This window comes from Trifolium pratense, linkage group LG7 (assembly GCF_020283565.1).
Source record: "Trifolium pratense cultivar HEN17-A07 linkage group LG7, ARS_RC_1.1, whole genome shotgun sequence".
NCBI classification, from domain to species: domain Eukaryota; kingdom Viridiplantae; phylum Streptophyta; class Magnoliopsida; order Fabales; family Fabaceae; genus Trifolium; species Trifolium pratense.
Genome location: NC_060065.1, coordinates 13,564,981 through 13,590,434, shown reverse-complemented (window position 1 = coordinate 13,590,434; position 25,454 = coordinate 13,564,981). Strand labels below are relative to the sequence as shown.

The following is a 25,454-nucleotide window of genomic DNA, read 5'->3' as shown; positions in this document are numbered from 1 at the left end:
ACACATCACGAACCAACCACATCCGAATTATACAAACAACAACATTCCAACTCTTATTAACTTGGTTGATTTCGGATATTAGATAAATTTTGGAAGCCATTTTTGAATAACTTAATTGAACCAAAATGTGTAAATTTACAACTAAATGTGTCAAATATGAGATTGTCAACTGGAAACACAGAAAATACTTATATTTAAAGTTAGTTTTAGAAACACAGAAAATAAATTATCCAATAAGTCCTAGCTCAACTGGAAAAAATGCCGAAATTGTTAGGTCGGACGTCGTGACCCGAGTTCGAACCTGAAATATCACAATTATATGTGAGTTTAATTTCAGTGGATTATGTTGAGAATATAGCAAGTGTGAGTTTGTGGAAATAGTCCCACATTGGATAGGAATGTGGTGACTTGAGCATTTATAAGTGGGAGAACCCACTCACCATCACCTTAAGGTTTTGGGTGAACAAGTGGTGTGTCTCCCACAAAGGTGTGTTGCTCAAAATAACAAGTGCCACAAAAGTGAATGCTCCTCGCTCGACCCTCCCCCGATTGTTGCGCTAACAAATGGTATTACGAGCCTTTGGTTTCAAGAAAGGGACCGGCTTACTTGTATCGAAAAGTACCCCACATGGTAATGAGTAAGTGTCCCACATGTGGGTAAAAGAGTGTTCCGTTGAAGTGAGTCAACGGCGGTACAAAGTGTATGTGGAAGAAAGAGCTTCCACTTGAGGGGGAGCATTGTGGACTCACACTTGAGGGGGAGTGTTGAGAATATAGCAAGTGTGAGTTTGTGGAAATAGTCTCACATTGGATAGGAATGTGGTGACTTGAGCATTTATAAGTGGGAGAACCCACTCACCTATCACCTTAAGGTTTTGGGTGAACAAGTGGTGTGTCTCCCACAAAGGTGTGTTGCTCAAAATAACAAGTGCCACAAAAGTGAATGCTCCTCGCTCGACCCTCCCCCGATTGTTGCGCTAACAGATTATCACTTCATCTAAAACAAAAAAAAAAATTCAATCTGAACGAAAGGACTATGTAATTGTTAATGATATGATATAACCGTTACAACTTAATATATCAAAATTGTTATTTAATTAGTTATGATTTGCACGTGACGGTATTGATATTGTTAAGTAACGCTTAAAGTTATGTAAAAAAGGGGAGGGATCAAATTACACCGGTGTAACATTTGAGTAATGTTACACCGCTCAATAACGCTTCAACGAATACAAATTTTACAAAATCCACTGTTGGATTGAAAGTTTATATCATTTAGATCATCCATGTTCAATTTTACAAAAATCTAAAATCGTTTGATATGTTATTGAGACAGATAAAAATTAACGCTTTATGTGTTTTTATTGAATACCATTAAGTTTGATCAATCTCAATAACATATCAAATGATTTTAGATTTTTATAGAATTGAACATGAATGATCTATATAATATAAACTTTCAATCCAACGGTGGATTTTGTAAAATTTGTATTCGTTGAAGCGTTATTGAGCGGTGTAACATTACTCAAATATTACACCGGTGTAATTTGATTCCTCCCCTGTAAAAAATATTTATTATTAAAAATGTAAATGCTTTTTATTTTAATATTTAGAGTTAAATATGCAAAAGGTCCTTGCACTTATGAGTCATTTGAGTTTTAGTCCCTGCATTTTAAAATCCTTTCATTTTGCCACTACACTTTCATTTTACTTTAAAAATGGTCCCTAGACCCTTTTTTTTTTTGCTGAAATGGCACATTTTTGTTGATGTGTCACTGTTGACCGTACTTTAGAGTTGTTGACTCGTTTAATTTTGCAGTGAATCGACCAAAATACTCTTAAATAAGTAATTTTTTAAAAGTAAAATAAAATTGACACATCATAAAAAAATGTGCCACTTCAACAAAAAATGGGTCTAGGGACCATTTTTAAAGTAAAATGAAAGTGCAGTGGCAAAATGAAAGGATTTTAAAATGCAGGGACTAAAACTCAAATGACCCATAAGTGCAGGGACCTTTTGCATATTTAAGCCTAATATTTAATAGAAAATGTAATGTCATCAAATAATAGAGACAGAAAATCTTTAAAATCGGTCACTAAATCCAAATCCATCAGCGACCGAATTAGTGACCAAATTTTTGAGGTGGCAAAAACCTTGATGGCTAATCCATAGTGACCATTCAAGCAACCGGTTTATTAGCCACCGAACTGGCGACAAATTTCAGCGACCAATTTAGAGACCACATTCGGAGACCGAATTCAGAGATTGACAATTGTGACGCGTAGTTCGACGCTATTAGCTACCGATTTAGTGTCCAGTCTTAGCGACCACTTTTGCGGCTGATATGGGATTTTTTCTTGTTCGTTGCGACCAAGTTTGTGACCAATTAGTTGAAATCGATCTCTATTTCTGTCTCTATTAGTTACTGATTTAGTTACCAATTTTAGAAACCGTTTTAGTGACCGATTTTGCGACGTTATAATAAATTCAGTCTCTATTTCAATCTCAAAGGAGTTTTTTTTTTTAAAAAAAAAATTATTATTATTATTAAATTTACAATCCCTAAAAGTAATTTTTTTAAATCTAATTTAATATCTCTAAAACATTATAAACACCAAAGAATTAAATATGCACACAATATGAACATAATAATTTTTTTTTGTTTACGATGAGCTGAGATCGAACCCAGTACCTAAAACGTACTACCCAAACTCTAGTGGCTTACATAATAATATATTTAAGTATTACCAAATACTTATGAGATTAAATTTGTTTGAATTTGAATTTCTGTAACAGTAAAACATTTAACAAATATTTTAAAATCATCCGATAAAATTAAAATGACAATCATGAGTACTAAACATTATTCAAACATTAACTTGTACTAAGAAAGAATATCTCTTATATAACTTCAAATATTGCTAGCTTCCGATGATCCCCTGCAAAATGGTAAAAAGAACAAAAAATCAGAATACTCAAAATTCATAATAGATAAAATACACTAGTACAAAGATAAAATGTGGTAATAGAACTTAAAATTCATAACATTCAAATCGAATTCTTATAATAAAGAAGGAAATACACTTACAACACACTTACAATAGGTTTCCGCATCACTAGTTTATCTTAACCATCTAATTATGAGGCACCAAGTGCTCAACTCCCTTACGCCCATTACCTACATTGAAAAACAATAAACTAACATAATAGTGATAGTAACAACTAAAAAAATCAGAAACAGAATATAAAAAAAAATAAAAAAATCAGAAACATAAACTTAATTATTCAGCTTAAATATTGAAATAATTAATCAATAATAATAGACACAAATAATTCTTCAAAGGTACTATAACTTCATCATTGGACTTGCCATCTTACTGATCATGTACACCCATAATTAGCTTTCCTGATATTATTTCTCTCTTGCCTAATTTTATACATAAGGAAATGACCCATATCAGTACAATAAGATGTGCCATTTCACCGTTTTATATGTCAAGATCAAAACAAAACACGACCCCTATTTTCTAATACAAAAATTAGTACGTAAGTTATAATTGTTCCTTATACCACGACCCATATTAGTACGTCTGTTGAAATTGAATTACTGATCCAAATATATTAATATATAGCTGACATATTTGGTATAATTGTTCGTTATACCACGACCCATATTTTGTATTTCTTATCACATTTGATTTGATGTAATTGGTTTAATATTGATAATCTATATGTTTACAAGAATAAAAATGATTTTTTTATATTATACGCAATTTAAATCGACAATTTTTTTTTTTTAAAATTAAATTTTTTATATTAAGGGGCCACTTTTATATTTTACACAGGGCCTCCTAAAACCCGGAGACGCCCCTGCATATACTTGATCATTCTACAAGGATCTCTCATATAAGCAGAAACCTTAATACTAATGTGTCCTGCAATGAGACAAAAGGTTAAGAGTAAAATAACTTGCCTACCACATAGTAGAATTCACTATCCAGTTACAGAACCCAAATTATAAGTGATAAAAATGCATCAATTGATAAGTTTCAAGCATTATTGACAATGACATGGAGAAGGGGCTCATCAAACAAAAAGCTACAAGTCTCAATATTGCAGCACCTTGGGAAGATTGTCATCCAAATGATTAGAATAGAAACTATAGCCTGATTTTGGAATGGAAGCATCTCATGCTCTTTAATCATAGTACGTTGTTGTGCTTGTGCATGCATTGCCAAATAAAGCTTCAAATTCTCATGACACTTTAATTTCCAGTTCCAAGGGAAAGATTCCTATATTGCAATATCCAGAGTTTTGTTATTGATAAGCCAATGAGCAGAACACTTAATGGAACATTGGCCTTAATTAGAAGAATTTTTTTGAAAAAGAAACAAAATACAAAGATAATAGGGTTTGGAAGAGATGGTTCAATACAAGGTGGACATCTTGTCTTGTTATATATATATAATGACCAGAACATCGACCCGTGCGGTGCACGGGTCTGATTAGTTGTAAGATATATAATGATTAAATAAGATATGATAATTCCAATAATGTAAAAGGTATATGAAAAAAGTTGAGTAACATTAAATGATAGTTCAACAATAATTTTGGATAAATATTCATACAAAGAAAATTATGTTATGTTACGGAAGACTTCCTTATAGACCACATTCGAAGTCTTAGTCGTATCTTCACCGTCGTCATCGATGATCAATATTTTTAATCTTTTTCTAGAAGTAACTCTTGAAATTGCAACATACAACTGACCATGTGAAAACACTGGCGACGGAAGATATATCCCAACATGCTTTAAAGATTGTCCCTGACTCTTATTAATAGTCATCGCAAAAGAAATCATTATAGGAAATTGTCTTTGTTGAAATTTAAAAGGAATTCTCACGTCAGATGGTCTTAGAGAAAATCTAGGTATGAAAACCTGATCACCAATATTACTTCCTGAAATAATTTTTCCTTCAAGAGCATGTTTTCTCAATCTCGTAATAATAAGTCTTGTTCCATTGCATAATCCTAATTTTTTATTCAAATTCCTTAATAGCATAACTGGAACTCCAACTGTAAGTCTCAACTTGTGATTTGGAAGTCCCTACGTAGAAATCGTGTTAAAAAATTCGAGAGTATGAACATCATCCACTGTTTGACCGTCTACATTTTGTGTGAATGGAGTATCATAACACAAATATGTTTTTTCTTCACCAGCAATTATAATCCAACATATAATCATTTATTGTGTCGACTATTGAATTTTTAGGAGCTAGTATAGCTCTATTTTGGAAATACGTTATATCGTTCATGTTTTATAAAAGTTGGGGATAGGTGCTTTCAACGATAGAAGCAAGAGGATCACCTGAATTTGGAATCAATAAATCTGATGGAATGTCAAGTTCTAAATCATCGTCGTTGTCATCTCCAATTTCTCAATCGCCAACACTCAAAACTCATTCAGAAAACAATCTTCTTTGTTCAACGTCTGCACTCGAAGCACCGTTGAGAAGCCTCATGTTTTTACTCAATGTTAAAACTTCACAAAAATTCCAAAGAACCGAAGAATTAATAGTAGCATGAACAACTTCTGGCCTTGTACCTTTGGGTATTACTGGTAGAATTTATCTAAAATCTCCGCCAAAAACAACAACTTTTCCACCGAAGGGAATGTGTTTATTTTTTCATCAAAAGACTTGAGAATATCTTTTAAAGTTCGATCAACAGCTTCGAAACAGTGTTTGTGCATCATTGGTGCTTCATCCCATATAATGAGCTTTGCTTTTTGTATTAATAGCGCCAAAGGGCTTTTAGGAACTATGGTACATGTTGAAAACTCATCAACATTTAGAGGAATACAAAACTTTGAATGTGTTGTTCTAACGCCAGGTATAAGCAATGCAGTGATCCCACTTGAGGCAATTGTTAAAACTATCTCACATTTTGAGCGTAATGCGGCTGACATGGCCCTCCAGATAAATATCTTGCCTGTACCGCCATAACCATAAAGGAAAAACACACCAGGTTTGTTTTCGTTAACTCTTGTCATGATTGTGGCATATACTTTACGTTGCTCTGAAGTCATAGTTGACATCAATCTAACATGTTCATCAACTAATAATTGTCTGTTATAATTCAATTCGTCGTGTATTACTATTTTGTATATCAGGAACTAATGATGTGTCTGCTCTAGGCATTGGAGGATAATCTTTTAAACTCTTCCCACAACTACGTAACATCATCTCAATAACTGCTAGTGCATATTGTATCAATTGATCATCGGTTAATATTAAATCTGCAATGTTAAAATCAAAATAATGAATGTGATTAGTGCCATGACTATGGTTGTGTTTGGTTGTATTGCAAAAAAAAAAAAATTGATTTAGCAGAATTGAGTTTGATAGATTTGATTTTGGTTAAAAGTGAGTTAAACATAATTGATTTATGTTTTGATACATTAACGTAAAAATAAAGGGTATTTATAAAAAATATCAATTCTTTTTCCAATTTTAAAAAACTACAATTTAATAAACTACATAATAAATAATTTAAAAAGTGATATAAGCAAGGTTACATGAGACATTAAAATGTGAAAGATGTTTTTTTTTTAATAGATTTCAATATTGTTGAAGGTGTTATAGTATCAGAATATATATATTTCTAACTTAGACCCTAGTTAGGTCTAAGTTAGCAAGGTGCACCTTTTCAATTGGACCAAAATACCCATTCTTTTTAATTAATTAACCAAAATACCCATCAATGGACGCGGATCCAGTGTCGCGCACGTACCGAAGGACCATGGTTACAGACCGTTGATTTCTATCAGACAGCCAAGATCTGATCTCATCAAGACTGTCTGATCAATCCGACAGCCCAGATCATCCTGATCCATCAGATTCCAGCGCGTGCGCCACACTGGATTACACCCTGGAGAGAGAAAAATTTGCTTTTTAAAAGTAGGACACGTGTCACACAATGGTTGGCTGGACGTGATTTTTGTTCATTTAATACTTTGAACTCAATTATTTCGTTGTAAATTAATTTTTTATTTTTTTTTTTATACCAAAATTCATAATTTTTTTTTTCTACAAATAGAGACTTGGTTCGTTTGATTTGGACACCGAAAAAAAAATGCAATTTTTCACTACCTTAATCTCATTTTTTGTCTACTAAATACGTTACTTTTGTGTTGTAATTTAACAAGCACCACTCAACCAACTCACTGAAACCATTATACCAGGAAAATAGTAGATAATATTCTGGAACTTTTGGTATATTTTATGAAATTTTTGGAGATCTGAAACTATTTTTAGTTAATTAAATGAGATAAAACGGTAATTAAAAACTAGTGTTTGCTTCTGAAACCATTTTACTGGTAGAATGGTTGCACATAGTTGTATTCTGAAACCATTTTACTGGTAGAATGGTTTCAATGAGTAATTTATTAATTGTGTTTGCTTCTGAAACCATTTATCTGGTACAATGGTTTCAGAGAGTTGTAATCTGAAACCATTTTGCTGGTAGAATGGTTTCAGTAAGTTGATTATTAGTTATTTGCTTCTGAAACCATTTAGCTTGTAGAATGGTTGCACATAGTTGTATTCTGAAACCATTTTTCTGGTAGAATGGTTTCAGTGAGTAATTTATTAATTGTGTTTGCTTCTGAAACCATTTATCTGGTACAATGGTTTCAGAGAGTTGTAATCTGAAACCATTTTGCTGGTAGAATGGTTTCAGTGAGTTGATGTAAGGTAGTGAAAAATGAGATTAAGGTAGTGAAAAATTGGGTTTTTTTTCTGTGTCCAAATCAAACGAACCAAGTCTCTATTTGTAGAGAAAAAAAAATTATGAATTTTGGTATAAAAATAAAAATAAAAAATTAATTTACAACGAAATAATTGAGTTCAAAGTATTAAATGGAAAAAAATCACGCCCAGCCGATCAGACAGCGACACGTGTCCTGCTTTTAAAAAGTAGATTCTTCTCTCTCCAGGGTGTAATCCAGTGTCGTGCACGCGCTGGAATCTGATGGATTCGGATGATCTGGGCTGTCTGATTGATCAGACAGTCTTGATGAGATCAGATCTTGGCTGTCTGATGGAAATCAACGGTTTGTAACCATGGTCCTGCGGTACGCGCGCGACACTGGATCCGCGTCCATTGATGGTAATTTGGTTAATTAATTAAAAAGAATGGGTATTTTTGTCCGACTGAAAAGATGCACCTTGCTAACTTAGACCCAACTAGGTCTAAGTTAGCAGCCCCCATATATATATATATATATATATATATATATATATATATATAACTTTCAAAATCACACGTGATAATAACTTTCCAAATCTCACATGATAATTATTCTCTAAATTTATGATCCGGTAGGAAAAAAATCATTGATCAGGAAAGACATAAAAATATTTCGTGATGAATAATATAGTCAACAATAATTTTGATATGATATACTTTTAAATGCTTATCAATTATTGCACATAATTTTAATCACAATTGGTATACTGCTATAGTGGTTGGAAATATTGTTTTGCACTGAAGGGTTGCGGGTTCGAATTCTAGTCAAGACAAAATTATATTATTTTTTAATAAAAATTGCAAGATAAAATGGAGGGAAAACAGGAAAAACAAATTAGGGTTTAAGATTTGCTTGTGTATACACGCTTATAATATAAAAGATAATAATACCTTAAAAAAAAACATGAATATAACTTTTGTTATCGCACATCAACTTTTAAGAAACTCAAAGCAGGAAAAATTAAAAAGTGACTACAAACTAGTCACAATAAGTAGTGAGTGGAGGAAAAAACAAAATAGAGGGAGATGTTTTTGCAGGAAAAAAAAGTAGTAATAATATTTGATTAATTTTTTTTTTGTGATTTGTAAAAAAAAAAATGCGTCGGATCTGTTGGTCGCTAATAATCGATCTCCAATCCGGTCTCTATAATTGCGTAATGATCGATCAAATATTTTTTGACTTTGACCCTCGAAATATTGATCTCTAAATCCGGTCTCTAAAGCGACTGAAATATTGTTCACTAATTATCAGTCTCGAATTTTTGACTTTTACATTTGAAATTTTGGTCTTTAAAGTGACCGTAATTTTTCGGTCTCTAAACGCGAACTTTCTAGTAGTGAGCTTTTAAAGGTCTTAGACTTTGAAGGACGCGTCAACATCTGAAGACTCTGATGGGTCATGGTCAAGCTTAGAGTCAACTTTGTCTTCTTCTGATCACGTGCAGAATCAAACAAAATCATCAAAAACAAATTTGAATGAAACAGTAAATTCCATTTTGAGCTAAGGAATTTCAAATGTCTTTCAACAACATCTTTACTTACTATAAAAGATAAAAGTTGCAACCCTAATTGGATGACATCATGCATGATGTCATTGGAAACCCTAATTCCTTTAAGAATGTTTATCCATCATGGCCAACCATCTTTTGACACCTATAAGCATGTGTGGGCCTATCATGTGTAGTCCAATAGTGATATGACAAGTGTGTCATGATCTTTGCACTTAGTGTCTTATGTCATGTGTGATGCAATAAGCCTAATGCTCATGTGACAATTGTGTCTTGGTGATCACTCAAGAAGCTTTTGGAACCTCCATCTTGCATGCATTGACCACATATATCTTCTTCAAGCCAAATGACACCATAATCAAGTGATAAGTGTAGTGCTTCTACTTCATTCTCTAATATCCATCCATGGTTTTGCATTCCCTAATCAAGTGACAAGTGTAGTGATTCTTCTTCAAACCAAAAAACAACCACACAAATTTTTACACAAAAAAATAAGTAAGAGTAGAGGATTCAATCACTTTGTTTAAGAGTTTGCTCAAGCAATCCATCTATTTAAGGTGCATCAAGTTAGAGCAAAAATCATGCAACTATAAGGAAAAGTAGAGGATTCAAACACTTTGTTTAAGAGATTGATTTTGAAGAAAATGAGATTAAAATACTTATGATTGTTGTTTATTTTGTTTAAACTTGAGAGCACTATCAAGAAATGTGATGAACATGTTGTAACAATATATGTTTTTCTAAGCATGATTTAGTGAAGCTTAACAAAAAAAATTAATAGAAAAGTTCATTGGTGAAGGTGAAAGAAGAGAGAAGAGGGAGTTTTCATATTAGAGAGAGAAAATGAATGGAAAAACGATCAAATTTGGGTATTTTGGGTATTTATAAGGACTAGATCCGGTGTACGTGCACCTACGGTAGAAGCGTGCACCCACGCCATCCTGACCTTTAAGCTTTAACAAACGATCAAGTGTGCTTCTCTCCTTATCAGATCAAGGCAGTCTGATTAATCAGACGGCCACGATATCCCCTCCTTTTTTTTTTCTTTTTTGGCGTCCACTGGACTTGGACTTTGTTTTTCCCTGGTATTTACACCCCCAAATTTTATTATTTGCACCCATTTCCTTCTTTTTTTTAATTAAAATTAAATCTTTTAATTTATTTTTATTTTCCTATTTTTGTTTATATTTTTATGCTTCCAAATCACAAAAAAAATATAATTAGGGACTTTAAACAAATTTATATATATCTTTTAATTTATAAATATAATTAGGGAAATTAATTATATTTTGTTATATATATATATATATAACAAAATATAATTAATTTCCATATAAATCAATTGACTTTAAACAAATTTCAAGTTGGTCATGCCAATCCTTAATCCTAAAAAATAAAAACAAAAACGTGTACCTTTATGAATACGTACTATACCAATTACTCAATGACTAATTATTTGTAATCAATATGACAATATCCCTAGAAAAAAAAAAGTGTACTCATATGAATGCTATTTCTAAGGGATTAATTATGAATGCTATTTTTTAGGGAGGGTTGATAACTAATTATCTCTATCTAAATCTTTCCATATTTTTAGTTACACAATTTAAGTTTTTCGCCTTCTTCTCTAAATACTATTTTCTTCCAAAAGGTGATTAGATTTGTAAAACAAAAGGAAAAAGATAATTATTGGAAATCAATGACTCATCTCACCACACAAATGAATTTTGTTGATTTCCGCCAACTTATGATTAACTTATATCATTCCAACTTATGCTTTACGATTAACTTATATCATTTATGTATTACTTTCCATCTCATTTATTTACCACCATTCCATTGTTGGTCTTTGAATATGATGAGACTCATTCGCGTGTTAAATTTGATTAATGTACCACTTTGCTCATATAATTGGGTAGTATAATTTTGTTAATAAGTATTTTAATATCAACATTCATGATTAACAACGTCCATGATTGACATATATATTGCGTTCCGTTGAACTCGTGCAACAAATGGGCATTGCTCATATAATTGGGTAGTATAACAATTTGTTAATAAGTATTTTAATATCAACATCCATGATTGACAACGTCACATATATATGACGTTCCGTCAATCCCGTGCAACGCACGGGCAGTCGACTAGTTATCTATATCAAGGAAGATATCAACGGTTTTGGATCAAGCTTCTTGAGGACTCAAATTGGGGCACTTATTCTTCTCCAACTGGTCTCTTATGTTGGCCTTATGTTGGCCTATATAAGGAGTTGGAGACTTGAAGAAAATTAAGACTTTGGACATAATTTGAGAGTGCAAAAATTCTGTCAAAATTCAAGCTCAAATTTACACTTAGAATTTCTTAATCAAATTTATATCTTAGAAATTCTCAAGTAACAGAGTCTCATTGTATTGTATTGCTTAAAACCCAAAACACTTCTTTCTTTATTTGATTAAGATAGGGTGTGAAGAGTGAGCATTGGAAGTCTCTGGTTTGAGTACTTGAGCATTTGAAAGTCTTTTGCTTGTTTGCTTGAGCAAATTTGTAATCTTGTGAGATTATACTAGAACTCCTTTGAAAGTGTTTTCTCTCTTTCTCTCACGTCTCTCTCACTTCTTTGTGTTTTTATTCATATTCAATGCAAACTCTCTTCATAACTAGGTCAGACTCTACTTCTTGTTCAGAGTCTGACTTGTCTAAAACACTCAGAAATTGAAAAAGCCAATACAATTCAACCCCCTTCTTGTGTGTTTTCTCACCTTCACACACCACATTGTACCATGAGGAAATTCTCATTGGTGTAGAACTAGATTTAGTTTTATTATATTTTAGGTAGATTTGTTATTTTTATATTTCACCTTGTTTATGTTGATTTTTGGTAAACAACCGCTAGTTTAAATTGAGAGATCATCTAGTAAATCTCGGGACAAGTGTTTGTGCGTTGGTTTAAAAGAGTTTTGAATGTTCATCGAATACAACGTTTACTTGTTATAAAGAACGATTTAATGCAAAAAGGTTTAAATACAAATGATTGTAAAAAAAGGTTTGAAAGATAAAGTTTACAAGAAAAACATGTAAATTGCAAGTTAAATGTAAATGAAAGGAAGTTCACTCGAATGAGAGAACCATTTAAATGCAAGAACGTAAGTTTGAAAGTAAAGACTTTGCAGAAAATTAACTTTGCATTGAATTGTAAATGTGTATAAATAAAAGATAATAGTTCACAGATTCATACATGTTTCTCGTTGCACTCGTTTCTCGCGTTAGCATGGGTACTTTGAGTTTGTGTATGCGAATTGTGACCCTGATTTCGACTAAAAAAAATAGTATTTATAGATACAAATAAGTAACTGTTGCCTAAACGTTCTACTACTAATCTTCTGCCACGCATCTTCCTTCGTTTGAAATGAAACGTTACTTGAAATGCTGCAACCGTCGAAATCGAACTGCACTTTGAAATGAGAAAATATTCTAAGTCCACAATCATTAATATTTCAACTTAATAACTGTAATCGAAAGGAATAATGATCGAAAGACATTATTTGCTTATAACAAAAAAACTAAGTTATTTCTTCATCTTTCGCCTCTTCGACTTCAAAGCATGATAACACATTCATACTTTCGAATACTTTCCATTAGAACTTTTTTATTCTTAAAGAATCCCTTTACCTTCATAAAATGAGAAGATTAAATACAATCTCTCTTATTCTTGAAGACATTTATGTCTCCCTTTATGAAAGTCAAAGTTAATGGACTTTTTGAATAGAGTCAACATTGTATCAAACAAAAGATTAAATGCATATTTTAGCTCGACTAAAATATGGGATAATACACCTAGATTAGTTATTTTTATATTTTAGATAAATTTGTTATTTTTATTTGTTATTTTTATTTTTACTATCTTTTAGGTTGATTTGTTATTTTTATTTTTCCCTACTATTTAAGCAAAGAAATCCCAAAATCTACCTAAAAGATAGTAAAAATAAAAATAAAAATAACAAACATAGCTAAATAAAAACAACAAATATACCTAAAACATAAAAATAACTAATCTAGGTGAAATATAATAAAATTAAATCTAATTAAAATAATAAAATATTAAAGAAATCATCTTACATGGATGAAAAAAAACTTAAAATTCTTTACTATACTATTTCCTATAAATAGTAATAGCGATTTAGCAAATGAGTGAAACAGAATTCACTACAAATATACAACCTCAAAAAAAATCATTGTTAACGAGAAGTAACCCGTTTATCTAGCCTCATGTTTTTCTTACATAACCCAAAATTAGATTTTGATCTATTTGGTTTTGGAGTATAAATACCTACGAAACATTGTAATCATAATCGGGGGGCAATTTCTTCTATCTTTCTTGTTTTCAAGTGCCACCCAATAATAACAAGTGTTCTTTCTTTCCGTTTTGTTGGCCTTGGGGTTTAACTTCGTTGCGAAGTTCAATCCCAATTTTCGGTCAACATCTTCCAATAAAGGAACAAAGAACCGAAACAAATTTTAAAAAATAAAATAAAAATGGCGAGATCACTCAACATTTTCCTATTTTTTCTTTGTTTGGCAGTCATCACGCCTACATTGACTGCCAATGAATTAGAGAGTGAGGAATTTTGGAAGGAAGAAAGACCTGAGTTTGATCCATATTGGGAGGAAAGGTCTGTAGAAGCAAAAGAATTCAATCACAAAGCTTATTTCCCTGATCCTTTTGCAGTCTCTGGCAACCTAACTGCTTCTATTACAGAGTGAGCACTTTTCTACTTTTACCATACAAATTTATATTCACAACATATTCAATTTCATAAGATAAACATGGTGTGTGATTAGTGTTACGTAAAATTGAATAAAATTAATTTCGATATGTTTGAGCCTTGTTTTAGCAAACTAGTGAGCATGTTGCTAATTACATTACATTACACTATATCATATCATATTCATGACACATTAAATTTCATAAGATATGCATAGAGTAAAAATTTCTTTTGTGTGTGTCTATATATATAACACTCTTTTTACATAAAATAAAATTCTATTTATTTTTAAAATTTATTAAAATAGTTGAACGATTTGTTAAAATGCTTTTACACATACTTTTGATCATAACATAATATTTTTTTCAAAAGCATTTGTAGAAATGTCTGAAATCAATAATATAAGATAAATTGCGAATTCAATGTTCTAAAAATTAGAAGAAAAAAAATATATATATATATATATATATATGTGTGTGTTTTTGATGTTTTTGACAAACAGAGTCATTGCTGGAAAGAACTTAAGAAGGAACCTGAGGGGAAACAAAGGGGGAGGACAATGTCTGGCCACAAACCCCATTGATAGATGCTGGAGGTGTGACCCAAATTGGGCTGATAACCGCCAAAAACTAGCCGATTGTGTCCAAGGATTCGGCAGAAACACCCGTGGAGGTAAAGGCGGTCCAATCTACGTTGTCACCGATCCTTCTGACGATGAATTGATGGACCCCAAACCCGGCACACTCCGTTACGCAGTCACACGTAATGGACCCCTTTGGATCACATTCGCTCACAGCATGCTGATCACACTACAACAAGAACTTATCATGAGTAGTGATAAGACCATTGATGGTAGAGGAGTCGATGTTTTCATTGCCAATGGTGCTGGTATTACCATTCAATTTGTTAAGAATATTATCATCCATGGAATTAAGGTTTACGACATTCAAGTACGCGAAGGTGGTATGATTAGAGATTCTGAGACCCATTATGGTTTTAGGACTAAGAGTGATGGTGATGGTATTTCCATATTTGGTTCTAGTAATATTTGGATTGATCATGTTTCCATGAGAAATTGTACTGATGGTTTGATTGATGCAATCATGGGATCTACTGCTATTACCATTTCCAACGGTCACTTCACTGACCACAATGAGGTGATCAATTAATTAATTTGTTTCTCGCGCTTTCACTTGATTGACATTTTCATCAACCATAACTGGACCAGAAGATTTTTAGTTCCTTTTTTCTTCATCAACAATTTTCAGTGTGTTTTTTAATTTAACCTTGGTTTGTTTTTGTTCATCGAAGAATTAAGTTTCTTTATTTTGGATTTTTGTGCAATGTAGGTGATGCTTTTTGGTGCTAATGACAATCATAAAGATGACAAGATCATGCAAATCACATTAGCATTCAACCACTTTGGAAAGAGATTAGTACAAAGGATGCCAAGGGCAAGATTTGGTTTTGTCCATTGTGTTAACAATGACTACACTCATTGGGAAATGTATGCCATTGGTGGTAGCTCGAACCCTACAATTATCAGTGAGGGTAACAGATTCATTGGCCCAGAAAACAAAATGGTAGGTAAAGACCTTATTAATTCTAAAGAAGTAACAAAGAGAGAATACACTGATGAAAGTATATGGAAAAATTGGCAATGGAGATCAATAAACGATGAATTTTTGAACGGCGCTTACTTTATTCAATCTGGACCAGAGCTAAAGGACAGACCATTTTCAAGGCAAGACATGATAACAGCTAAACCAGGAAGTTATGTTGGAAGACTTACACGATATGCCGGAAACCTACGATGCATTGTGGGTAAACCTTGTTAATTTTTTGTCGTTCTGTTATTGTTGCTACTACTCATTGCTACAATAGTGGCATGTCAAAGGATAAAAAAGAACAAAGAGCAATAATAGAATGACTTAACATAGTTTCCCAAATAGATTTTTTTTATTTTCTTGTTTACTTTTCCTTCAATTTCCTAATAGGAAAGGATCAGTCAAGAAATCTTACATTTTAATGCCACATACATGTACTAGAAAAGGAGTGTTCAGTTTTGTTGCCAATGAAATTTTTTAATTCTTTTTGTCATTTTACTTTTTTTTTCCTCCAATATTCTTTCCTTTTATTTTTTAATTATATAGCATTACAGAAACAAAAAAATACAATACAAATCCAACGTAATAATGTACTTTTAAACATATTATTATACAGTGATTAAAAAAAACATATTATACACAGCGAAAAGTAATGATCCTATTTTCAAATGGAATGACTGAAGAAATGCAGGAACATACATATATATATACACTAATGCATATAAGGCCTTTGGTAACATCAAATAATATGCAACACCTGTATAAAAGTGTTACTAGATCCTCTAATTTAACACATGTGACATTTTTAAGCCAAATGTTACTTTGTGTATTATGGACGGTGTAAAATAATTTTACATTTTCAACCAATACCAATCATGTTTTTCGTCACATCACCCGACTTTCTTGATATAATATGGCAAAATAATAATTGTTTATTGAACGATTGTGTAAAACTAAATAACACCGTCGGTGCATATCAATTAAACTATTTTCAATATTTTCAATTTTTAAGCCAAATGTTACGCATTTTCAATATTTTCAATTTTTAAGCCAAATGTTACGCATTTTCAATATTTTCAATTTTCACTTTCCCTTTTCGATGCTCTCCCTTCGCCTCCACTGTTTTCCCGTTCAATCTTCGCCGCAGCCTCTGCCACCGTCACATCAGGATTCTCCGGCAACTCCGTTGGTTTTCTCCGCTGAACGATAAAGCACATTTCGGTCCAAGTATTCACAATGAGAGAAGTAAGTATTTCGCAATTCATCAAACACATTTCGTTGATTTTAAAAAAGCGTGAATCTAGTTTATCCGTGAGTTTTTTTTTTTTTTTTTGAATTGCAACTCAATTTCTATTTATTCGTTTTCTATTCAGTTCTTTCAGATCAAATTAAAAAAAAATTAAAACCCTAATTTTGTATTCTTTGGGAAATTTCATTGTGACTATTTTTTTAAATTGATTTGTTCAAATTTTTATTGCTTAGGAAGACTCTGTGCAATATTGATGGGTGGAGATTTTCTAAAGATTCATGCAATTTTGTCCCTTGATTTGCAAAGGAAGATGATAACGCTGAAACAGAGGTTCAAGGTTCATGGCTTGTTTTTACATTCCCAATGAAACTGTATTTTTACATACATTGTTTCTTCTTTGCATTATTAACAACTTGATTTTCAGGACAACTAAATGATCATAAAATTTTGATTACCATAGCTTTTCCATGAAAAGTTTTGTGTTAAATTTCTTGACTGAACATGTGGTTACTCGATGGTACCGAGCTTCATAGTTGCTTCTTAATTCTTCAGAATATACTGCATAACGTTTTTGACCAAGAAATAGTTGTTTAATTTCAGGGTCTCTACAAATCAGGAGTTTGAAGAGCTTGATGTTTATCATTCTGCAGCTTTGTAGCCTTGCAACATTGCTTTTATTGCTGATCAATTTGACACCAACACAGAAAATGGAAGGGGAATTTGAGAGCTTCTATAATTGGTGGTACTTCACTTTTACCATTACACTTGTAGCACTCACTAGTTAGGTGGTCATGATTTAAATCACAATAGGCTTGACTACATAGGTTCCTTCATTTATCAATATTTTTCATAAAGTAACATCACGAGTGGTAAAACACCATGGTTTGGTGGTCATAATTGAAATCATATTAAGCTTGAATACTAGATGTGGAGAAGCTATTGGACATAGTAGGCACTAGATGAAAAGCAACTTGGAGCAACTTGATCATACTCTCATGCTGCTAATGTCTAAACTTGAGAATTGAACTTTTATTAATTTACTATTATTATCTCATGTTCATGGATATATGGTTGCATTCGCAGACTTAGGTTAGTTCAATTGAAGCTGCTCAACAATAACTGAGAATAAAGATTACTTTAGTAATACATTCTTGTTTGAGATAGTAGCTTAACTGGTTTCACATGTGGCTTACTTTAAGGCTATATGCTAACAAGTGTCTTGCTGTAGGGTGCTTCATTTGGTTGAAGGTTTGATGCTAATAACTTGTCCTCTGTGTTCAAATTGATAAGGGTTACATATTTATTTGATTGCTTATGACTTTTATGTTTTTGTTGTTAAATTATGTTTAAAAGGGATGAAGATTTGAACCATTTTCTCACTGATTTGCTTTATATATCTAAGCTCAGATGATACTCCATCACCTAGCTCTTCTGTCACCAAGAAGATTAAGGTTTTCATTTTCCTTTGTCTTTTAGTGTTGGTTATCTCTCTCTCTCTCTCTCTCTCTCTCTCTCTCTCTCTCTCTCTCTCTCTCTCTCTCTCTCTCTCTCTCTCTCTCTCTCTCTCTCTCTCTCTCTCTCTAACCCTTCTAATTTCTCTTAAGAAGATATATGTGAGTCACAACAAGATAATCAATTTCTCATTATATTATTTGCACAGCCATATGATGGAGCAGTACAAAGGAGCATCATTTGTACAGTTGAGCCCTCACAATTTTGCTATAGCAGACATGTTCTAGTGAGTGTCTCTGTTGGCAGTGTGTTGCACGAGACAACATTATTGCATTGTTCTTTCATGAGATATCTAGCCTAGAACAACTTGTTTTAGAGGTAAGCTTGACCTACTTAAAAGTTGGGAATTATTTTGAAATCTGTTTTGGAGGCATTTATGCTCTGTTTTTCAATTGAGTGTCAATACAGTCTTTGTTTATAAGATATTTCTAAGCATATTGTTGTTATTTATGGAATGTTTCTGCATTTCGATATGTCACTGAAGTAATTTCTAGTTGCTTTAGCTATGACAATGTCAGAGTTGGTGCATAGTTATGACGAACTATGCAATTTCTGGTCTCTTTATGTAATGCTAGATTTCTAGTTTATTATTTCAGATCTTGTTAATATGTTTTCCTTGTAGCTGCAACTTGTTAACAAAAGTTTAATACATGTATGTTTTCACCTCGCTTGACTTAATTAAATGATTGACATGTGTGTCTTTCTGCATGTATCTGTGTTCATTCTGTGTTACGTGTCACCTGTATCATAGAAATAAGTTTGTACTATTTCTCCTTTTCTCATTAGACTTACTTTGACTTCATAGTTACATGTACATTTCAGGTTAAAATTGCAATGATAGGTATTCTAGGAACATGCTTTGGACTTGATTTCTTGATTTCTGTTCAATTGGGATGCCACACTTCATAAAAGTTTCTTTATAGTTTCCTTGTGATAGTTCCTTATAGTGAGGTTTTGCAAATCTCAATATTATTATATCATCTTTGAGACTGTGTAGGAGGTGGATGGAATAGTTAAACCAATAATGGTTTTTTGTTTTCGAGTTATAGCTCGACATATATCATTGTGATACCTGATGCTTTACATACATTTTTTATAAATTGTAGCATTAAAGCTCCATGTAAGATTTTATTATGAATGCATCTTGAAACTTTTATAGCATTTGTACTTTCTTTTCACTTTTTATTTTATTAATTTTGTTGTTTTGATCATTCATATAAAATAACTCTTATGATAGAGTTTTCTATGTAACACTTTATCCTCTGTTCACTTATTAAAATGTGTGACTATAAGGTGTAACATATTACATATATATTATAAAGGGTGTGTGATATTGTGATATGTTAGAAGATGAAAAATCGGTTACAAATATAGTGTAATTGGTGTAGATTGGCTTCAGATGTTTTAAGGTTAACTATAAATTAGCTACGAAATTATTTCATAGCTACTTGGCCACTCAATTCATGCTCAAGTTTTAGCTAAACTCATTTGCTATAAATTGGCTACGAGTTAGCTACTAAATAAGTAACATTTTTTAGATGTTACTAACAAAACTTTCAAGTGTTACAAAATAGTAACATGGGCTTTATGCAACATGTGTTCAAATGTTACTAAATCTCATATTTGTTATAGTGATAGAGCGCATATCCAGTGAAAAAGAGTATTTTATATGAGAATGGTGAGAACTAAATTTTTTTTCTTCAGAGGACAGATGTTGTACATGATGTCTGACATAACTTGTACGACAATATGACACAGCAAGATAAACAATAAAGGAAACGACACAATCAATTGTTTACTCAGTTCGGTGAAAACCGCACTACTTCGTAGGATACCAATTCAGGAAAGGAAAATCACTGCTTTGAATCGGTACTTAGACTTACAAGCAACAACAAACCCCTATGTTATCCTGTGCCGTTTGTTTATCCTGGTGCCCTTTCTACCTAAGGACTGCCCCTAAGTATGAGAACCCACTCACTTCCTTAATCCCTAGTGACACCTCTAAAATATTTCCTTATAATAATATTGCTTGTATACAAAGTTTCTAGTGGTTTCTTACTAAATTTTGATTTTTTTTTATCCTTTGTATGCCCAATAGCATAGACAAGTGGAATTATACCCATTTTCATGACTTATGACCAAGGCATGCAATGATGATGTGGATGAGTGTTTGTTTAGAGAAGAGCTAGTGGAAATTATTGCAACAAGAGTTACAATTTCGTGGGATTGGCCATTATACACAGTACACACTAAAGATCATTAAAACTCAACTAAGTACAAGAAAGAGAAAAGAAAAATCAAAAGCCACCAAACTGAAGGCTGTCATGGCCCGTGCATGCTCTCACACGGCCGTGACAGTGCCAAATGTTGTCAGCTTCTCATAAATCAATCTTATCTCTTTGTTTTCCCTCTACCAATAATCTTAATTTTTAGTTCATATATAGTTCTTAGTTATAGTATAGCTTAGGCTCGTGGTTTCTCACCAAGATCAAGGGTGAGTAGTCCACTTTGCCTTTAGCGTGGGTTTCTGTCTGACTCTAAAATGTTGTTTTCTAGTAGTGTCACTTGATTCTATGTTTTAATTGTCTTGTGATTATAAATACATGTATGTAGATAGTGACCGAAGGACTGAAAGGTGAAGGTCGTTGTTAGACAAATAGGATTAGACAAAGTTACCAAAAGCGTGAAGATAGCCTAGGTGATTTTGGGGCATTGGGCGAAAGGATTATATATAAATTGTGCTTAATAAGGTTCATTCATTATCTCTCTAACCAAATGGATTGGGGTAATATATGAACACGTAATTGACTCGAGAGGGTACGAGTTACAAACCAGTACCCCGTTCTTAAACATATTTGGTGTCTTTAGAATAAGGGAGGGAATGCATAACCGAATGAAGAAACCTTTGAAAAGCTCAACACTTGTTGTGGCGAATTTGTAAAGATTGCTTACCAACACGGATGCGCTTAAGAATCACCGTATTCAATGTCAAATGGAATGTCTTTTGTGTTTACAAGCACCGGAAGAGGATTGGCGTTTGTTATTAGAGTGTGAGGGTAGCCAGGAAGCATGGAATGTCGTGGGTTTGAATCATATTATAACATCAAGATTGCAACTTTTTTATAATATTTAAGGGTTGATTTTTCATATTTGTTGCAAAGAAAGTAAGGAAATGATTGGGAAGATGGCTATGTTATTGTGGGTAATTTAGCAAAATAGGAACAATTGTGTATGGAATGAAGCAAAATTTGGGCAAGACAAGCAGTTGCACAAGCGGCGAGTATGTGGAATGAGTGGGTAACCATGAATGGTCTAACTGTTGCTGAAACAGGTGCAGCAATACAACATACAGCAGACCACACATCAATCATGTGGCTGCCACCTACACAAGGCTACCTAAAATGCAATGTTGATGCAAACTTATTTGAAACAGCTAATGCAATAGGCTAGGGCTAGGGGTGGTGCTTATACGATCATCAAGGTTGGTTTATGTTGGCAGGTTCTAATGTCATTCAAGCTAGACTCAACACGATTAATGGAGAAGCTATGGCCATGAAGGAAGCTATCAGTAAGTTGATACAAAGAGGCTACTCTCATGTGATCATCGAAAGCGACTCACAAATTGTTATTGAAGCTATCTCTTCTCATCGACATAGATCCTCCGAATTTACTAATTTAATTTCATATATTAAATCCTTGTTATTATTAGTTCCCAACATCGAGGTGAAGTTTAATTTGTTAAGCGTCAAGCGGTCAAATATATATGGTGGCTTATTCCTTAGCAAGAGCGGCATATTCTAGGACCAGGCGCTGTATTTTCGAGTCGATTCCTCATTGTATTAGCAACTATTTGATTAATGATATAAATTGAATTTGTTTATTTAAAAAAAAAAATTCTAAAAAGAAAAAAAAGATCATAACTGTGAAAATTAGTAACTGCAAATTGGCAGTCAAAAGTAACTTCCTCATGCTGGGAAAATATTGAACCTACCCATCATAAAAGCCATCTAGGAGGAAAGAAGAGAAATGAATTGAAATTCTCATTATTGTTACAATTGGAGTAATTACATTCTCTATTTATAATTATAGGTGTTAAGATATGTAAACTAAGTGTTAAGCACTAGTATCTAGCTGATTAGTGCCTAATCTAACTAGCAGAACCGATTCTTTTTATGTGGACTAGATAGAACTAAGATAGTGACTTTTTTTTTGATAAGCATTGACTTATCCTTATCTTCTATATTTGAGTGTAATACCATCTAAGGAAACAAATATGTAAATATTAACTTAAAAGTGTTAAAAAATGTTTCATTTAATTTTTTGGAAGTTTAAAAATTATTATTTTTAATACAAAATTTCTATATCCGCGAACTTTCTTAATTTGAATTGTGAACAAATATTAGTAATTTTAATTTTTCTTTTTCTTTTTAAATTCCTTTTGATAATATAATTTTAAATTTTGTACTAGTAATATACAATTTGTCTATATTTAATTATTTATGCTAACCACGTGAATAGGATAATTCATAGTATGTATTTTTTTTTTTCACAAAAAAACTCCGTCAAAGACTGAAACGAGAGATTTGGCTATGAATTAAAATTTTGTTGAGTTCTGAGAAAATGTGGCACTTGAACAAAATACACTTGAATCCAATTGCATTTTCTATCACTATCTTTGTGGTGTTTTTTGGTATTTGTTCATTAGAGGGTGTAAAATTGTTGTCTAGATTGAAATATCAAGGGGTTCAAAAGGGACAATTAGGATCTACCCTTTCATCTTACAAGGTAATATATAATAATATGAATGAATTTTTTGTCAACCTAAGGTTAATTAAGGTTTGATTGATTAATATTTTGTTTTGTGTTGTTGATTTTTTACATGTACGTAGGATGAGGGTATATATAAGCCAATGGTCTATAATGGATTAGTTAACAAATTGCCTGTAAGAAGATCAATGCAAGGAGTTGGAAATTTGGAGAAAGTTGAAGAAAGTCTTGCAAAAGCAAGAGCATTGATAAAACAAGCCTTGTTGAGAACCAATGATATTGTGCCTCTTGAGGACTCTCATGATTATACTCCACAAGGAGACATCTACAGAAATGCTTTTGCTTTTCATAGGTATGATTTTTATTGATTTTGTTTTATGTGATATGTTTCACTAAACATATATAATATTGGGATAATCAATCAGTGGTTAGAGCGGGTGAAGTAACAAGCTAAGATCCGGAATCGGTGTGTGGGTTTCCTCAATGCAAACCCTAATTCCTCAATATCTTGGGTTAACAAGGCGTGTAACCGGGTTGCACATGAGTTAGCTAAGTAGACCGAGTTTGAGCCTGCCTATAAGAGATTGGCCCAATTCGGCTCCTCCTTGTATTACCTCCCTTACATGTCATGCTTTATTTTTAATTCTTTTGAATTATAATCTTTATTACTTATATATGATATGATATGATATAGGAGTTACTACTTAATGGAGAAGCTCTTTAAAATCTTTGTGTATGAAGAGGGAGAACCTCCTCTTTTTCATTATGGTCCTTGCAAGAGTATATATTCAATGGAAGGAATATTTATCAATTTATTGGAAAGCAATACTAAGTTTCGGACTCAGAATCCAAACGAAGCTCACGTCTACTTTCTTCCATTTAGTGTTGTTATGATCCTGGACAAACTCTTTCACCCAGTTATTCGTGACAAAGCTGTTTTGGGGAGAACTATTGGTGATTATGTTCATATTATATCTCACAAATATGCATTTTGGAATAGAAGTTATGGAGCTGATCATTTCATGCTTTCTTGTCATGATTGGGTACTTATTTTCATTTTTCTTCCTCTAATTACAGTGCACTAATTCAAATCCAATTTTCTTTTTGGTCGTCAATTGCACATATTCACACACAACATATCGTTGACTGTTGGATTGAGATCGAATGATCCATATTTTATGGTTTAAAATACTTTGTTTGAAATCAAAACCGTCAATTTCAATGCAACGGTCACTGATATGCTAGTAGCATGAATACAGTATGCTTATATTTTATGAAAAAATGTTTGTGCATAGGGACCAAGGGCAACATGGTATGTCAAGGAATTATATTTCATTGCAATCCGAGTACTTTGCAACGCAAACATCACCGAACATTTCAATCCCGAGAAAGATGCATCATTTCCTGAAATCAACTTAGCAACAGGGGAAACAACAGGTCAACTAGGTGGCTATCCATCATGGAATAGAACTATTTTGGCTTTCTTTGCAGGGGGAATGCATGGCAAAATTAGACCGGTACTTTTCGAACATTGGAAGAACAAAGACAAAGATATGTTAGTTTATGAAAAACTTCCAGAAAATGTTTCATACCATGAAACAATGAAGATGAGTAAATACTGTCTTTGTCCAAGTGGGTGGGAAGTGGCAAGTCCAAGAATTGTTGAGGCAATTTATGCGGAATGTGTACCTATTATAATATCACAACAATATGTACTACCTTTTAGTGATGTTCTTAATTGGAATTCTTTCTCTGTTCAGATTGAAGTTAGTGAAATTCCTAAGCTTAAGGAAATTTTGTTGGGTATATCTGAGGAAAAATATATGAGATTGTATGAGGCAGTTAAGCAAGTGCAAAGACATTTTGTTGTTAATAATCCTCCTAAGAGATATGATGTATTCCATATGATTATTCATTCTATATGGCTTAGGAGATTAAATGTAATTGTGAAATGAGTAATCTCCTCTGGTTGTGGCTTAGTCATAAGACAATGAGTTGTATTGTTGGTTGGTGTAGTATACACTAGTATAACAAATTTATAATTCTAACATAGAGATAAATATTTTCTTATAAACAAATTTCAATAAACATCATTGTATTATTTTAATACAATGGATAATCCACAATTTCACTAAACATCATTGTATTATTTTAATACAATGGATAATCCACAATATACCATATTATAGTTTATGATATCTCAAAATATTTCATGAATCACAATCATATACGGATCTA

General features: G+C 32.4%; 2 protein-coding genes and 1 long non-coding RNA gene across 7 annotated transcripts; all 3 read left to right on the top strand.

The window, feature by feature from the left end:
- The first annotated feature begins 13,665 nt into the window (after positions 1 to 13,665).
- On the top strand, positions 13,666 to 16,253 carry LOC123897115 (pectate lyase-like). Its single transcript, XM_045947606.1, has 3 exons — positions 13,666 to 14,075; positions 14,584 to 15,238; positions 15,431 to 16,253. The coding sequence occupies exons 1-3, from the start codon at positions 13,852 to 13,854 to the stop codon at positions 15,917 to 15,919; spliced, it is 1,368 nt and encodes a 455-aa protein (XP_045803562.1). The 5' UTR covers positions 13,666 to 13,851; the 3' UTR covers positions 15,920 to 16,253.
- A 518-nt stretch (positions 16,254 to 16,771) lies between these two features.
- Positions 16,772 to 19,610, top strand: LOC123897114. Of its 5 annotated transcripts, none has more exons than XR_006804829.1 (6): positions 16,772 to 16,933; positions 17,171 to 17,274; positions 17,538 to 17,676; positions 18,021 to 18,388; positions 18,598 to 18,767; positions 19,272 to 19,610. It is a non-coding gene; the product is annotated as an uncharacterized LOC123897114 (long non-coding RNA). The 5 variants fall into 5 exon arrangements; XR_006804827.1 differs by having other exon boundaries at positions 17,538 to 17,679; XR_006804826.1 differs by having other exon boundaries at positions 17,538 to 18,185; positions 18,291 to 18,388.
- A 3,112-nt stretch (positions 19,611 to 22,722) lies between these two features.
- Positions 22,723 to 25,202, top strand: LOC123897113 (probable glycosyltransferase At3g07620). The gene is made up of 4 exons (XM_045947605.1): positions 22,723 to 23,234; positions 23,339 to 23,568; positions 23,911 to 24,259; positions 24,512 to 25,202. Exons 1-4 carry the CDS (start codon positions 23,070 to 23,072, stop codon positions 25,169 to 25,171), a joined length of 1,404 nt encoding a protein of 467 aa, XP_045803561.1. The 5' UTR covers positions 22,723 to 23,069; the 3' UTR covers positions 25,172 to 25,202.
- Positions 25,203 to 25,454: the final 252 nt, after the last annotated feature.

Excerpts from the sequence above, each read along its gene's own strand:
- LOC123897113 (XM_045947605.1), top strand. The coding sequence starts at position 23,070 with ATGTGGCACTTGAACAAAATACACTTGAATCCAATTGCATTTTCTATC. Across the intron at positions 23,235-23,338 it reads CTACCCTTTCATCTTACAAG|GATGAGGGTATATATAAGCC; the intron begins GTAATATATAAT and ends ACATGTACGTAG. Across the intron at positions 24,260-24,511 it reads TGCTTTCTTGTCATGATTGG|GGACCAAGGGCAACATGGTA; the intron begins GTACTTATTTTC and ends GTTTGTGCATAG.
- LOC123897115 (XM_045947606.1), top strand. The coding sequence starts at position 13,852 with ATGGCGAGATCACTCAACATTTTCCTATTTTTTCTTTGTTTGGCAGTC. Across the intron at positions 14,076-14,583 it reads CTAACTGCTTCTATTACAGA|AGTCATTGCTGGAAAGAACT; the intron begins GTGAGCACTTTT and ends TTTGACAAACAG. Across the intron at positions 15,239-15,430 it reads ACTTCACTGACCACAATGAG|GTGATGCTTTTTGGTGCTAA; the intron begins GTGATCAATTAA and ends TGTGCAATGTAG.